Here is a 16597-nt window from a genome sequence, read left to right on the forward strand (position 1 = left end):
GTCTGTCGTCAAAATTGTACCACCTATATGTAAAAGCCCTCTGGGCGTTAAATAAATAAATAAAAAAAGCTCGTTGGAATGGAAAACAATAATTGCAGATCCTGATGATCTTAAAAGTATGATGCAGATGCACCATACTTTTAAGAATAAAAAGCTACTTGACAGTGATTTCCTCCCTGCACGGAACTACGTGCATGCTTTTCTCGAGTTCATTATCAAATCACGACTTTATTCTTCGGTTCCGTTAGAAGTACGCTATAATCCACTTAACACTATTATATAGTTAAATAAATATAATTGTTGTAGTAACTCTCCATTATTATTGATTATTGAAACAATATGAATTAGAAAACACAAAAAATAAATGCCGACAAAAATTGACCACTTTTTCTCGATAATTCATATTTTAAAAAGGTGTGTAAATATTACGCGGCGCGTAAGGCTAAAACAGTGAAAAACTTGACTTATTACCATGGCGTTTGTTTGGTTAAGGCGAAGTTTAATTCCAAATCACTACAGTTAAAAGTTAAAGTTACTAAAACCAGTTTTGTGCTTGAAATTGGACGTTTCTAGACTCCGTTTTTCAAGCGATTTTAATGCCTATTACCTACAATATAAGGTATACCAAGAATATACACATTTTTGGCTTGTAGCTTCCTCTCAAAATGGTATTAAACAAGGCTCATGACCGGCTTTCCCACACCAACGTCGAACGAGCGTGTAATTAGTAATGAGTAATAAGTTACAACTCAAGTTTTTTTTATAAATTAGATGAACTTGAGAAAATATTTTGAAATTTTTAAGGGTTTTTACTCGTCCTCAGATATTTAACAATGATATAAAACGATTTTGGTTCTGATATGTTACTACCATTAAAGCGTTTCGCTGGATGAGTAGACTGACAGGATTAAACGACACTGGCATAATATACTCCTTAACACTCCTCACAGCAACCATTCAAACACAATTTATTACCCTCGGTGGTCGTTCACCATATAACCAAATTGATGATCGTTAAAATTTGAAACACCATAATAGTACTAGACATTAAAAAAATAATTGCGTATTGGTCTTTCATTAGCCGCATGCAGTCTTAGATCACAACTTTACCCTTTGCAAAAGCGACAATAAGGTTACATCCAAGGTCGCCCGCTTTTTGCCGAAACAAAAATAAGGCATAGTATTTCAGACATTCTTTTGCGAGCGCGGTTGGGAGTTCTGGGAACCGTTCCTCGGTAGGGTTGGGAGTTCGAACCGTCGACTCATTCATAAACATTATGGCCTTCGTCAATGAAAAGGACCGCGGTTCTTTTCCTTGTTGGGCAAGTTTAACTGCGAATAACAGAATATATTTTGGAAGAAATTCTTTAATATCCCTTTCTCTGTAATCTGTTATGATTCATATGCTGTCTTTCCACCCTTCAGAGTGTTATAATTGAAAAAATATCAAGAGTAACTCACTTAATGCTTATTAATAACATAACTTGATGGTAGTGAGAGGTGGAATAACTGTACCCAACACATCTAAAGCAACGGTCACCACTTGGAATCGATAGAAGAGAAAGTCATCTTTCGTGATCTTTTGTTGATTTCTTTGAGTATTCACGGAATCTCTGTTGAAACGTACCTTAACTTAGTGTTAGTATCCGTGTTTGGGTCATATTCTTTGCTTATGTACGTTGTTTTGGATCCTGTTCATTTTATGGCCTTTTTAGTCTTCCCGCTATTGCACCAATGTTCTTTACTCATCGTGCCTCTATAACCCTTTTCCCTTCTACTACCTTTAAGGTCAGGAAAACTACTAAAATAGTTCTACTTGCAAACTGCTGAATTATGCATATACCATACCCGACCCTTTGATCCATTTGTTTTTTTTTATTCTACCGCTGGCTTAATAATCGTCTGAATAATAATCGTGGCTTATCATGTCATGTTTGCCATGTTCGGTTTGCTTTTTTGTTGAGGTTCCGGTCAACCTTGAAGGCATATCACCAAAATATGATGTGGAAAAAATCTCTGTGAATTCGGCGTATAAACTTTTTTGAATTGGGAAATGGCTCAACACGACGTAACACACAAGCAGATTTATTATCTTTGTTAGCAGATGCACACATCAATTCATCGACAAAAGTCAGGTTGGCTACAAGAATCATTTTATCATCTTAATCATTATCAAGTGGAAGCATAAAAGGGATGAGTGTACACATAGCACGAAAATCCATTTTGGCACAAAGTTCGCGTGTCAGTCTTGCATCAGGTGTCATTGCAGCCGGTGTCAGTTTTACGCTGCTTATTTTCAAATTCTCTGAACTCAGTGTCAGTTTAACCCCTATTGATTGATTAACAAAAAGTACTATTTAACAGGCGCCTGTGCAGTTATCTCCGAATGTTGGTTAGGCGCGCATGTGTTAATGTAAGAACTAAGTGTCAGCGAACATGCCTCAATTTTGGCATGGAGAGTCAAATTAAAAATTCTCGTGATTTAATTTTTGTTGCTTTAATTTAAACTATCTATTGTTGTGTACGCTGTTTTGATAAATTATTATCTTACCTTTTAGAAGCGTCACGAATTTCAGTGTGGTTTATTTGGTTTTATTGCTGATCGGTTGTTTACTGAACACCGCAAATGCGGGGCTCATTTGGGACTCAAATGAGGAAAGCTATTAATAGATTCGTTAATTTTTCAATGTGTTTTGTTTCGTTGCATTGGAATATAAATACAAACACTCCTCACAATGACATACTAGCAAAGTACATTAGATACTAGTTCGCGAATTACGCACTAGAAAGACAGGTGTATTTGAATGTTATCAATATTATGATAAGTCGTCAACAAAAAAGTGATTGTTTGGAAAGAATGTTATCTTTTGAGTAGCAGGATGAGATTCGATCATATTTTATTATCACAACGTACGTATCTCTAATCATTCTACAAATTTCTCTTCTTGAGTGGACAATCGTACACACTGCATTAATTCTAAATATGGACGTACAAAGGTTTGAAATATTTTCGTGTATATATTCCCGGGATTGTCGATTCTTCTTCTTGATAATTTATGGCCTATACGAAAATTTCTAATCTACCAAGCATAATAATTTATTCTTACGGTAAATTTTTTATTGCAATGGGCAATATGGGCATTTCAATAATTTCACGGCTTACAAAATACTGATTCTTTCATTGCATCTTTGTTTTGCAGCATAGAAAATTGGCAATCGTTTATATAACCTTCAAAGACATTAAACACTTCACTTCAAGCATTTTTCTTAGTAAAACCTCTGAGTAATATCTCCCTTTCCTGCAGTGTATATGGTATAACAACATGCGAATATATAAATATTTTGTGATTCCTGAGAGAAAACAGAGTATGGGGAGGAATAACAATCGATTCTTTACTTTGTTAAAACTTGACACCTTTCTTCGATAGTGTTTCAAATTTGTAAATGCTACATGGACTTCAATGATTTCTCGCAAGTGAATTTTATATAATTCTGCATTTGTTAAGCATTTGTTCACACAAATGTTTAAATATTTAACAAATAGTATGCTTATTCGGAATTCCATTATCAAGTTAATTCCAAATATACATACTTGATGATAAGTGCATGCTGTGTATGCTTGCTCTGGCCAGTTTTAACATTTTTATTTATTTATATAAAACATCTGATACAAAAGCCACATATCATGTATATGTCATAGGTATGTAATCATCTAGACGGTTATCAATAATTATTCGCCTGAAATACCCATACAAATTGAAAAAACCTCCTGAGTAAAAATAAATGCCGCCGACGAGAATTGAACCCGCAGCCTTCTGACTTGCGATCTCCTGCTCTAAACCCTAAGCTACGACGGCTTATTCCAAACCCGCCAAATAATTCAATATGTACTAGTATTTCATTCAACAATTATTGCTTATTACATTTTCTCACGGCTCTTTTATGTGTAAATAACTCGTCTTATAAACATTAATTTGTCATTAAAAAAATGTAAAAGGTAAAATTAAGAAGTTTTCTAATATTGACAGGTTATTCGTAAGCATGGAATGTTTGTATTTCTTTATAAATAGAAAATATTTAGAGAATTAGTGAAGATCATTTGAATGACTTTGAAAAGTTGAAAAAAAGGGACAGTGGTGGTCTACCACCACCTTCAATGAACGGACAAGTAAAAGAAAAGGAATCAGACACAGTTTGAATTTGGTCTAGTATTTTTAATGCAGCATTTCAATGACCATTTCATTCTGTTGTTCCAGCGGCGGGAGCTAGCTCAGACATGGGAAGTGAGCACTACTGCCTGAGGTGGAACAATCATCAGAGCAACCTGCTGGGAGTGTTCAGCCAACTGCTGCAGGACGAAAGCCTGGTGGACGTCACGCTAGCCTGTTCAGAGGGCGCTTCCATCAGGGCGCATAAGGTACGCATATCGGACAGTGTACAGTTGAACACTCCATTGTCCTTGTTATTCGATGCCCCAATTAGATATAAAGAAGATTTTGCCATTGAAACTGATGTACCAATTGGTAGGAAGTTAGGAAAATACTACATATTAATCTTGTTATTCAAGGCTGTTTGAAACAGGCCAGATATTCAGAAGATTTTTCCATTGAAACTGATGTAGGTACCATTTGCATCTTTGCTCTCTCTAACCGTAAGGAAATATGACAATTACTTTACTTGAATCAATGGATTTAATAATGTTAGTTTATTTTAGTATAGGTTTCTATGATTAATAATTAATATTCATATCTTCCCAAAATCATTGACATTTGATATCTCTTCTTCCAGTTTTGTCTACTGTTTTTAGTTGAAGTACTTTTACAGTTTTTAGTTAAGGTATTTTTACAAGTGATTGTGTTTTATAAGTGAGATTTTTTTAATTATTTTTAATCCCGTTAGAATCTTCCCGATACATTTATGAAAATATTAATATTTGGCTACCCTGCTTTTATTTTCTTTCTTATCTATTAGCATAAAGAGTATATCCATTGTATTGTGGAATTTAATGGATTTACTCTCATTATCTGCTTTATTAGTGCGATAATAAGTTTTCTTTGTGTCTTCTTATTCCAAGATTCTCGACATGATTTTCTCCAATTTACGTAGAATCTAACAAAAGACTTTGCTCTAATAATTTATTAATCTTCAATAAACACAACAACAACCAAAGACATATTTACCACGTCAATATATGCAGGTCTTACGTCAAGAACTATTCAGTTGCGGGGATTAGTTTGAGTAAAAAAATAGCTCGGAGCGGGTAGGTAAATAGTTTTATTTATGTCTGAAATATCTTTTTAAAATATTTCTTTATTTAGGTGGTTCTGTCAGCGTGCTCGTCGTATTTCCAATCGCTCTTCCTGGACCATCCGTCTCGACATCCGATCGTCATTCTGAAGGACGTGCAGTTCGCGGAGCTGCGGACCCTTGTGGAGTTCATGTACAAGGGAGAGGTCAACGTGCAGTACTGCCAACTGTCCGCGCTACTCAAAACTGCAGAGAGCCTCAAGGTATTATTTACAGCCGTACACTTATTTCTTGATTACATTTACAGTCTCACTCCATGAATTACCCTTCTCTCTGTCTAATATTATATACCCAAACAAATACCTCTTACCCAATACATTATCTAGGATCCCCATCAACTAGTTGAAGATGATGGCTTTTAACGCTTCTGTGGTCTTGTTCCGTGGATTTTAGTCTCGACTAGTTATAATGTATAGTACGTAGATTACAAAGATATCACACTCACTCACATGTGCCACTCGTTCCCCAGTTTCATCATCTGTTGGGATCGATTTGTTAATTACACTGGTCAACACATTTTTTGTCCCTTTAACGAAAGTAGCCAAATCTGACAGGAAATTTCACGCTGATTTCAGATATGTGATTAGTTTTTTTCTATCACGTCAGGTTTTTATGGGTTTTAAGTTTTACTAAAATGTGTATTAATTCATATTTATTCGAGAGTTATCATTGATTTTTTTTATAATATGGCAACACTAGGCTCGAATGTCTTTTTGACAGTTACTGCTGTCACTTTCGTAACCTCTCTTTATCTGAGCACATGTTTTCTTGTTTGTTTATGTAAATTGTGGTAGAAAACAAAGTAAAAATGCATCGAAAGTGCAAAAATAGTGCTGACAATTTCTGTTACACGTGCGGCGAGTTTACACCAATATCTCAAAGGAAAACCATGACTGTTTTGGAGAAACGAGCATATGAACTCTACTTTAAGTGCAAAGTTGGTGACCAGGACAAGCCATGGGCTCCACACGTAAGTTGTGTACGATGTACAAGAACTCTCAGGGGGTGGCTACAGGGTTCACGTAAGGCCATGTTGTTTGCGGTTCCGATGATTTGGAGAGAGCCAAAAAATCACATAACGGATTGCTACTTCTGCATAACAAACATTTTAGGATGTACAAAGAAAAAAAAGAAACACATCACATACCCAAACCTCGAATCAGCCATAAGGCCTGTTCCACACGACGAATCATTGCTTATACCGAGACCTCCAGAAAATTTTCAATTAGAAACGAATCCATCAGAGGACGATACTGAAAAGTTGGATTCTGAATTTTCCGTGAAGGTGTCTACTTCTGCGGAGCCTCATTGGTTGAACCAAAATGACCTAAATGATCTGGTACGTGACCTGAATTTATCAAAACTGCAATCAGAAATGTTGGGTTCGCGCTTGCAGCAGTGGAATCTTCTCGAAAAGGGTACAAAAATCACGCACTTAAGAAACCGGCATCATATCTTGGCTGCATATTATGTCAGGGAAGACACTTTATGTTACTGTCAAGACATTGAAGGTCTGTTCGCAGCTCTTGGCTTAGAACATAACGTAGCAAATTGGAGACTTTTCATAGACTCGTCGAAAGTAAGTTTGAAAGCTGTTTTAATTCACAATGTAAATACTCAACCATCCATTCCACTTGGTCATGCTGCAAACATGAAAGAGAACTATGATAACATGAAGCTGCTGTTAACAAAAATAAAATATGTTAAATACGAATGGAAAATATGTGGTGATCTAAAAGTAATAGGGCTCCTACTAGGACTGCAAGCGGGATACACGAAGTATTGTTGTTTTCTGTGTGAGTGGGACAGCAGAGACAGGAAAAACCATTATGCCAAGAAGGACTGGCCTACTAGAAAGCACCTTAAACCGGGCACGAAGAATGTTCAACATGCTCCCTTAGTAAAATCTAAAGATATCTTACTTCCACCCTTACACATTAAATTGGGTTTGATGAAAAATTTTGTAAAAGGCTTGTCTAAGGATGGAAATGGCATGATTTACTTAAAGCAAAAGTTTCCTAAGATCAGCGACGCAAAAATTAAAGAAGGAATATTCGTGGGACCACAAATAAGGGAGGTCTTAACTGATCCAAATTTTATAACAGTGTTGAGACCAGTCGAGCTAGCCGCTTGGTCAGCCTTCAAAAATGTTGTCGAGAATTTTCTTGGAAGTCATAAAAGTGAAGACTATATCAGCATTGTATCTGAAATGCTCATGGCCTATAAAAATATGGGATGTAACATGTCACTAAAAATACACTTTCTTCACTCTCATTTGAATTTTTTCCCCGAAAATATGGGAGATGTCAGTGACGAGCACGGCGAACGATTTCACCCGGACATTGCGGCTATGGAAAAGCGATACCAAGGAAAGTGGAGTCCATCTATGCTAGCAGACTATTGCTGGACCCTGCAGAGAGACTCTCAAGATACTCACAAGCGCAAATCAGGAGCAAAAAAAATTAAATTGAATTAGTTTTGAAATTTTGCTAAGTAAGTACCCGTCATACTATGGAAGAATTATGTAAAATAACTTTGTTAAATAATAAAAAAAACCTGACCTATAAATTTTTTTTTTTGTTTCATTTCATGTTTATGGAAACTAAATACAATAAAAAAAATTAGCTATGCTTAAGGGACTGCACTTAAAAAAATAAATGTCGACCAGTGTTATTTAACTTAACTATATTTATCATAGGCACATGCACACTTGTGCGTGTATTGTAGTATACATAAACAGCCTCTAATATCACTTTAATGGCATAGAATGCATCACCTTATCTGATTCCGTACTTGATTTCATTTCCGTCCGATTATACATGTTTTTTCGAAAAAAGACAAACATTTCCGGGTTACGAACAACCTGACATTATTTAAAAATCTCATTCTACCACCTCAGTAAGCGGGAAATGTTGCTTGCGTCGTGATTTAAGTCGTGGCGAGGAATTGATTTCAGGACGCCTGGGTGGGACCCAAACGCGTTGCCAACTCAGCCACTGACCGGTCCGATTTACGACTACTTTAGATTCCGATGGTGTGTCTGTTTATCTAATTAGCTTTGTGGTAATTTTTAGCACCTATCTTCAAATAATGTAGTTTTTAGTATCTTCGGATTTTATCTCTATTTGTTTGGTGCCTTAGCAGGGGTGCCCGGGTTCATGGGTGAGGTTTGTCTAAGTTTTGGCACCGAATGCGTTTGACCACCTACTGCGTGGCGTGTCGAATCGGGAGAGACTGGCTGAGGGAGACGTTTTGACCTCTCCAGCCGGACTCTCTCTCGACCCATCGCCTTGCACCGCAGTGGGAGGGATGGATACCTCCGTCACTCTTAAACACATTGACCCCCAGATCCTTCCCCGATATTACCACCCCTCATATATTTTTCCTTCCCAGAACTTTCTCTTCTTTCCTTTCCCTAAAAAGACCCTCCAGACAGCATCACTAAAAATGACATAGGTCCTGAGGGAATTTTTTTCCTGGTAGCCTCCTGTGTGGAGCTAATGTAAATATAAATTAAAATAAATATATACATTGTCGCGAACTCGTTTTAGCCTTATAACATTGTTTCTGTATTTTCACACATATTTATTTATTTTAATTTGTAGGTAAAAGGTCTGGCAGAGATGACAAACCTCAATTCAGGGGCAGGTAACACCGAAGTAGGCGGTGGTGAGGCGGACGCCCTTCAGCCTCAAGACCTGACTCCAACTAGAACAGGTATAGAACAACATGTGCCTGAAAGACTCGTGAGAGAAGAATCTAGTCCTCCAAGGGCATCCCCTCTAATGCACGTCCGGAGAACCAGGCACGACCGATATGAACCACGACACGGACAAGAAATGAGAGATAGACATGAAGCTAGATCAGAAATTAGGCATGAAAGACAGGAGGGAAGACACGAAGCAAGACTGGAGTCGAGGCACGAAGCGCGGCATGAACAAGAGCACGAGCCCGGGGGGACAGACGGGAGACATGAAGCAAAGCATGAATTAAGGCAAGAGATGAAACAGGAACCACACCACGAACCTCCAGCAAGAGATCCAGGTGGGAAAGAAGAACCTCCAGATGAACCCATGTGGACCAGCTCACCAGAAGATGACCTCTCTTCATTACATTCTAACTGTGGACATAGTGATAATATAGGTAATTCGTCTTTGGTTCTTCCATAACGACTTTAATTTTATAACAAATATTTTTTATCATTATTTGCTTTATCATGTTGACACTAAACAAATATCTGTTTGGGTATTGCGCCACCAAAAAGTTGATTCGTATTTTTTCAATATATCTCTTTCAAATGCCTGATCCCTGCATCCTCTTTTTCAGGTTTAAATATGAGTATAAACACGAATAATAATAATTCAGCGTTAATGTCATCCAATCCACTGGAGATGAGACTTGGTCTAGGGAGGAGTATCAGTGGGGAGCCCATCGCAGGACCATCAGGACTACCGCCTGTTCAACAAGTTCCATTGGTAAGTGTTTTATCCTTATACAACAGTAATACTCTGCCAATAACTTTCTGGTCTTTGACTTTTTTATTTACTGTGATTCTCTCACAAGCTTCCCAACTGCCCGGAGCCACTGGGACTTTAGCATTCCCATCTTAGGGTATGTTGTCAATGTTCCTTTTTAATTTTTTGGTAGCTAATTGAGCATGGTGTATTGTTTTTCAAGTCGTTGAAGAAGGAAGTGGAGTGGAATCGGTTGCCTGATGACAAGAGCGGTGGCGAGAGTTCCTCCGAGTATCGACACCCTCTCCACGAATCGGTGAGTGCTTACTCTTTTTGTTTTGTATTGTGGTATAATTAGTATTTTTAATGTCTCGTTATAAATCTCAAATATTATTTACTACTTCAACAATTTTTTTTATTACATGGTACCTATTGCTTAAATACTTAAAATATTGTTATTAAGTAACCTACTTCAAATTTTGTATGGAGCGAACTGGCATCACCTTAGCTTAGTTGGGTTCTAAAATATTCGGTCGCTTTCTTTCTCGATGTAGCTAGATATTCTTATGGTTTTGTTAATCATTGAACCTATTTGACTTACTTACCAGCTGAGCTGGGTACATCTGCCTTCTATATCAGCTGAGCTACTCGGCCGAATTATTTCCTGACTGACCTATTCAAATGGACCTTTAACAAGCAGAGCTATTATTTGACAAATTGATCAGCTAAGCTATTCAGTTGAATTCTTTACTCGCTGAGTTACTCAGTTACCTTTTTCATTATCTGAGTTATCCAGGTGAATTATATTCTGACTGAGCTATGTATTCAAACGGCTTTTTACTCAGTGGACCTCGAAAACCTCGAAACTATTTACCAGTTATGTTAGTTTTGTTTAATCAGCAAAGCAATCCAATTGGTTTCTTTCTTATTTTCAATAACTAAAACTGATTTCATTTTATAAACATTCTGATCGTTTTTTTAACCTTGTATAATAAGATTATAAATAAATTGCACCTTTTTCAAATTCCTTTACAATCCTTCCAATATAAAATAGGTTTAACTTGTAGACACTGAGTCGAGTTTCAATCAGTATTTTATTTTGGGAATAAATTTTTACTCCAAACATTTTAGATTTTCGCTTTGTTTTTTCTGCCTGTTTCGTAGTCTCTCATATTAATAGGTAGGAAAGTGCATGCTTTTTTAATGTTATAATATTTTGTAGTTGCGGGAATAAAATACATTTTTAAAATTTTTATTAAACAAATATTAACAGCAATGATTTATATTTGAAACTAAATAATGCAAAAAATTGAAATTTGAGACCGGAGATGAGGCATAATGCGATGCATCAAGATATTTAATTTGAAAGTACGTTGGAGCAGTTTTGATTACTTGGATGTATATTTTATTATGTAATTATATGTATTGCATGCTAAGTCAATGTGCTATGCTACTAAACATACGTTCCCTTTCTTATGCCTTGCTGTCAAGAAGTTGACCTTCGTTTTTTTGGCCATGGTTGTTTTTATTCATATATATTTTACACATATATATTTGGTTTCTGTTTTCATTTATCGAGCGTTTCAAAGCATATTTTCCGCGTGAACAGAACAGATGACGGCCTCCGGGTGGTGCGGGGACCCGCGAGCCCCGCTCAGTACAGGCGTCGCGCCGGACCGGCCCTAAGAGCACGACACTCGATACTCGATATTTCGAACAACGCCCCGCACTCTCTGCCAAACAAAAATGAGCGTCAACTTCTAAATTTAATATTTTAACATTGAAAATATTCACACTGTCCAAATTCCGTAAACGATACCTTAGACGTAGTTCAAGTAGTACATATTGCGTAAGATCCGACCGTTGATGTCAACGGAAGTACGGAAAAGAAGTTGATGTTCTTTTTTGTGGTTGCAGGAGTCATTTGACGGGGGCGCGCGGGAGGGAGACGGGCGGGTGTTTCCCTGCATGTACTGCGGGGCCGGGTTCCCGCACCAGAGCAAACTGACGCGCCACATCCTGTCGCATTCCCTGGAGACCCTCAAGTACCGCGAGGCCGTGCTGGGCCGTGCGCTGCCGCCCCTGCCGCTGGGCGAGCCTGCCTACCTGCCCGTCCTGCCTCCGCCCGACGACCACCCGCTAGACATGGAGCTCGTGGCCGTGGAACCGGGCAACGTGGTGCTTTGCAAGTTTTGCGGCAAGAGCTTTCCGGACGTGTCGTCGCTCATCGCGCACCTGCCTGTGCACACGGGCGACCGGCCTTTCAAGTGCGAGTTCTGCGGCAAGGCCTTCAAGTTGCGCCACCACATGAAGGACCACTGCCGCGTCCACACGGGTGAGTCCTTCATTCCCACTTGTGATTTCAATTTCACTATCGATATATCGTCATTTATTTACAAGATTAAATACATTTTCTTAAAATAATAATTGATGAGATGTAGGCTTTTGTTGAAGATACGCTACTCTCAGGACTTTAATGTTCCATTATAATGCAATTGGGTATATATTATAAAAGTCCAAACATGTTGACCAATCAGTCCGAGGAACACCGTTAAAAACCACCTACATACATTGATATTTTAGTATAACCATCTTTTAAAGATTGTCCAATGCTACAACGTCGTCGTTTGCTTTCAGGAGAGAGACCATTCAGGTGCGCCCTGTGTGGAAAGACCTTCTCGCGGTCGACTATCCTGAAGGCGCACGAGAAGACGCATTACCCCAAGTACGTGCGCAAGTTCCTGTCTCCGAGCCCGCTGGATACCGAGGAGGAGAGCCCACACTAGGGGGGCCCACTAGGAGATCCACCTTGGAGCCCCCTCTTGGAGCCCCCACTAGGAGCCACCGCCCCCTCCCCCCAAACGTGTCTGACTATTTAGTGAAATTTCTGTGAAATTTTCGCAACCCTCGAGATCTCCTACATGTCAAAAGACGATTATCTCGGTCGGGGAGGTTCACGCCGAGTGGGCGACGACCGACGACCCGGAATGTGATTTAAATAAAAAAGCCGCAACTGTGATCTGAAACGAACTGATAAATAATTGATATAAGACATATTAAGGATACGAAAATAAACTGTTGTTAAATTTTGTCAGCGATTCGATGAATACGTACCGTATAAAAGGTCAGAAGTTTCAATTCAAACGTGTTATGGTGTGCATGTTTTGTTCTGCATGCATATGTTGCCGTTTCTGATTCAGTATAGCGTTATAATCAAATTATTTTTTAAAAGAATGAAAGCGTTATAATAATATATTATTCTACTTTTATTATTATTATTATTTTCATCTCGATTGTGATATATTTAACGGAAAGATGATTGCTCCTAGAGTTACATTATATAGAAAAGCTTAACTCTTGTCATTATGAAATACAATTATGTTTTGTTTAGAGGTCTTAGTTATAATTGTTTTTCCCATAATTACAACTTTATTATCTTATTTTGGAGCAAGTTTCTACTTAATATAATCGTCGCCTGTTTTCTCCTCGGATGGATAGATTGATTGCTGAACTTAGTGTAGACTATTTGAGTGCTTTAAAACGTATGGTAGGATTGTGTAACGGTAGCACACAAAATATAACCCAACTGATCTTTTTAGAGAACTGTTTGTTTCTAACCTTTACTGTTTCCAGGTTAAGAAATGATCAAGAAGGAATTTTTACATCAACATCTCTTTTTTTTACTACGTATTCTTTTAAATCCCTATTATTTCATTTCTATACAGGTTTCAGCCAGTGGTCGGATTCCACAGGAAAAAGTTCCAGCTTTTTAAACTCTTTTAAATCCCATCATGAATCCAAATCTTTGTTCAATTTGATGTCTAAACATCGGAATCGTCTTATTTTTTGTTGTCTAAGGCTAATAATAAGAAGCGAATAACTTATTATTGGACGGAATACTTACATAGAGGTATTTGTTCGTAAACGCGTCGATATAAAAATTTTGCGCTTCGTTTGGTAAATTGAATTTGACCACCGGCTAAAGATTTATTCATAATGGAAATTCACTATTTTATGATTCGTTTCATTGTTAACAATTGGAAATAGAGCATTTTTCAGTGCAGTAATTTTAAACTCATTTTTTGTACACATAGCATGCATTAACTATCAATTATCATTAGCATACTACCAACTCAATAAAAAACAGGCAACAAAAATTTTTCGTATTTTGTTCACAATATTGGTAGTTTTTTTCCATACTAAAATTGACCAATTATCATCATTATTTTTACAGCTTAGTGTTTTAAGTTATCCTTCTTGATTAAAATATTGGTGCTTTTGATTGTGGTTTCGATTGGGGGCTTCCTCGCCCCCAGAAAGTGTGATATATTGACTTAAGTATGTTGCACGATCTCATATCATATTGGGGCGTCCGAGAACAGTCTCTAGTCTAGAAGGCAACTGTTTTATTGTTGATAAAATCTTTTATTAAACTCATCGTTTTTCTATTATAACTTTAGCTGTTATATTCTTAAAATATTTACGTAATTCCCCTTAGTTTGATTATCCATATAATGTGACATATTTAACGATTTGTAGTTTTACAGAACCAGTTTGATGTTTGTATCCAACTTTGTTGAATGATTTGTTTTCATCATATTTTTATCCTTATTATGATTATTTTCAATTGAGCTTCGATCGCCATTTCTATCCTACTTTGAAAAGTTTTATTAAAATCATAATATAATGCATATTATTAATTTTATTCTTCAGGATTGTTCGGATAGTGAATTAATTAACTTCTTCATTATACATATTTCCCCAATAAGGCATTTCAATTGGTGCATATTATATCAATCAAATTACTTTGTTTTTCATATTTCTAAACACATGAACCATGGTATATCAAGAAATATTAACATTTTGTAACACATTGTCAGCGGCTGCACGGACTTTTTCATACTAAACTTAAATTTGTATGTGAGGCCAAAACAGGCCATTAAATAAATCAATTTTGCATGATTTTAAAGGCAATTTTTTTGAGATAATTTAAATTAATAACACAATAACCTTGCTCTACCTGATTTACTATTCAAAAATAAAAAAATAAGCGTATTTTGGTAGAATTTTAAATTTACTTACGACAGATTTGTGTTGGAACTTACATCAGTCGTTTGTAATTTAAATTTACTTACGACAGATTTGTGTTGGAACTTACATCAGTCGTTTGTAATTTAAATTTACTTACGACAGATTTGTGTTGGAACTTACATCAGTCGTTTGTAATTTAAATTTACGTCCGTCAAAATGTTTTTTTAATGATTTTTATAATTTTATTTTATATTTCATTCTATTGTGATAGTATAAGTAGCTATTTTTAATTTATTATTAACTTACATATAATTGTAAAAGTTGCCTCTAAAATCACGAAAAAGTAATTCTTTAATGGAAATTTAACACAAATAAATAAAGTAATACGCATCAATAGTAGATATTTGCTACACATTTGATTAAAATAATAATTATTCAGTTTGGTTGGGTATTTGAGCCTCAAATCCAAATTTAAGTTTTATATGAAAAAGACCTCTGATCTTTAAGCCAGTGACAGACCACACTGTAAGATACATTCCCATTGGTAGTGTATGGCGAGCGATATGCTGAAATAGGCTACGCCGTGATGCGTATAGCGTAATGAGTCTAAACCTTTAAGATATTTGTGTTTATCAAACGGATCTTTTCTTTCTCCTCCACAGTGGGTTTTTTAATTTTACTTTTAATTACAGCGCGGTGTGAATCTTTATTTGTGTTTTTTTCCGTATATCCAGATACATAATAAAATATTTGTTCTTCTCATGTAATAATTTTAAACTGTTAATATAAATACTGCATCATCCTAATGCTTAAATTTGTAATCTTTATTTGTTCCTCATTTGTATATACATTTAGAAAAAGTTAAAATAGATCTTCTTTAATATTTGGTATTTTATTTTTCAAGAGAAATAAGTTGTATTACTAGTTTAATTATTATGAAAATTCATAATTTTTTATCATGGCTAATAAGTGGTTACAATATCCCTTAGAGTGACTATCTGGAAACCTTGGAGTAACAATGTTCTATCGCCATTAAATCGTTACATATTAATAATAATGTTTTTTAATTAGTCTCGAGATCCTCGTTACTCCGAGGTCGAGTAAAGCACGAAATTACTGTAAATAATGATGGGGTTAATTCGAGAGTAGCAAAATTTCTTATCAATATTAATGTTAATGACATTAAAAATTTAGGTAAAGAGAATAAATCATATTTTAGAAACGAGCGTCTTCGTATTAATGTGTGTCACCTTTCGGCTGAAATGAGCGTGAATAGTAGTGTAGAACAAATAAATTATTTAATAAATCTTGATCATTGGATATTATTTCACACTGGAAACAAAAAGTGCGTTTGCAATCATTTAGGACATCTGTAAGGGATTGTTGATTGGTGCGTGTTCGTTATTGTAAAATCTCTGATTCCAGAGTTTCATTGTTATGAGATTTTCAAAGGCGTGCGAAAACAACGTTACGTTATTATAAAGAAATCTTCAATCATTTTTCTTATCACTTGGTACTTTCCCAATATTTGTAAAACTCAATTTTAATATTGCATTCTTCAATTATTTGTCTAGTGAAATTTATTAGGTGTCTACCTAAAGTTTTGATTTAGAAAAAACATGAGGGTATGTATTTAAATTAGAATTTATAGATAGTTTTAGTAAACAAATAAGAACTAGACATTTTTAAGGGAGTCTTAATACATTTTCATCGATAGGGTCCAACGTCAATATCCTATTATGTAATTATTAATTTCACGGAGAGGACTTGTTTGCGATGTATAAAAGCTGTGATATTTTGATGGA

The 16597-nt window shown here is 36.1% G+C and overlaps 1 protein-coding gene across 1 annotated transcript in view; it reads left to right on the plus strand.

The window, feature by feature from the left end:
- The window catches only part of mamo (maternal gene required for meiosis), a 145865-nt gene that overhangs the window by 119721 nt on the left and 9547 nt on the right, over positions 1-16597 (plus strand). Inside the window, exons 2-6 of the mRNA XM_089632538.1 lie at positions 4257-4417; positions 5319-5510; positions 8913-9450; positions 9634-9782; positions 9985-10077. Of these exons, the coding sequence (XP_089488664.1) occupies positions 4277-4417; positions 5319-5510; positions 8913-9450; positions 9634-9782; positions 9985-10077 (1113 nt within the window). The 5' untranslated portion in view covers positions 4257-4276. The remainder of the gene's footprint in view (positions 1-4256; positions 4418-5318; positions 5511-8912; positions 9451-9633; positions 9783-9984; positions 10078-16597) is intronic.

This window comes from Hesperophylax consimilis, chromosome 6, assembly GCF_061612785.1.
Source record: "Hesperophylax consimilis isolate HC1 chromosome 6, BYU_Hcon_1.0, whole genome shotgun sequence".
NCBI lineage: Eukaryota > Metazoa > Arthropoda > Insecta > Trichoptera > Limnephilidae > Hesperophylax > Hesperophylax consimilis.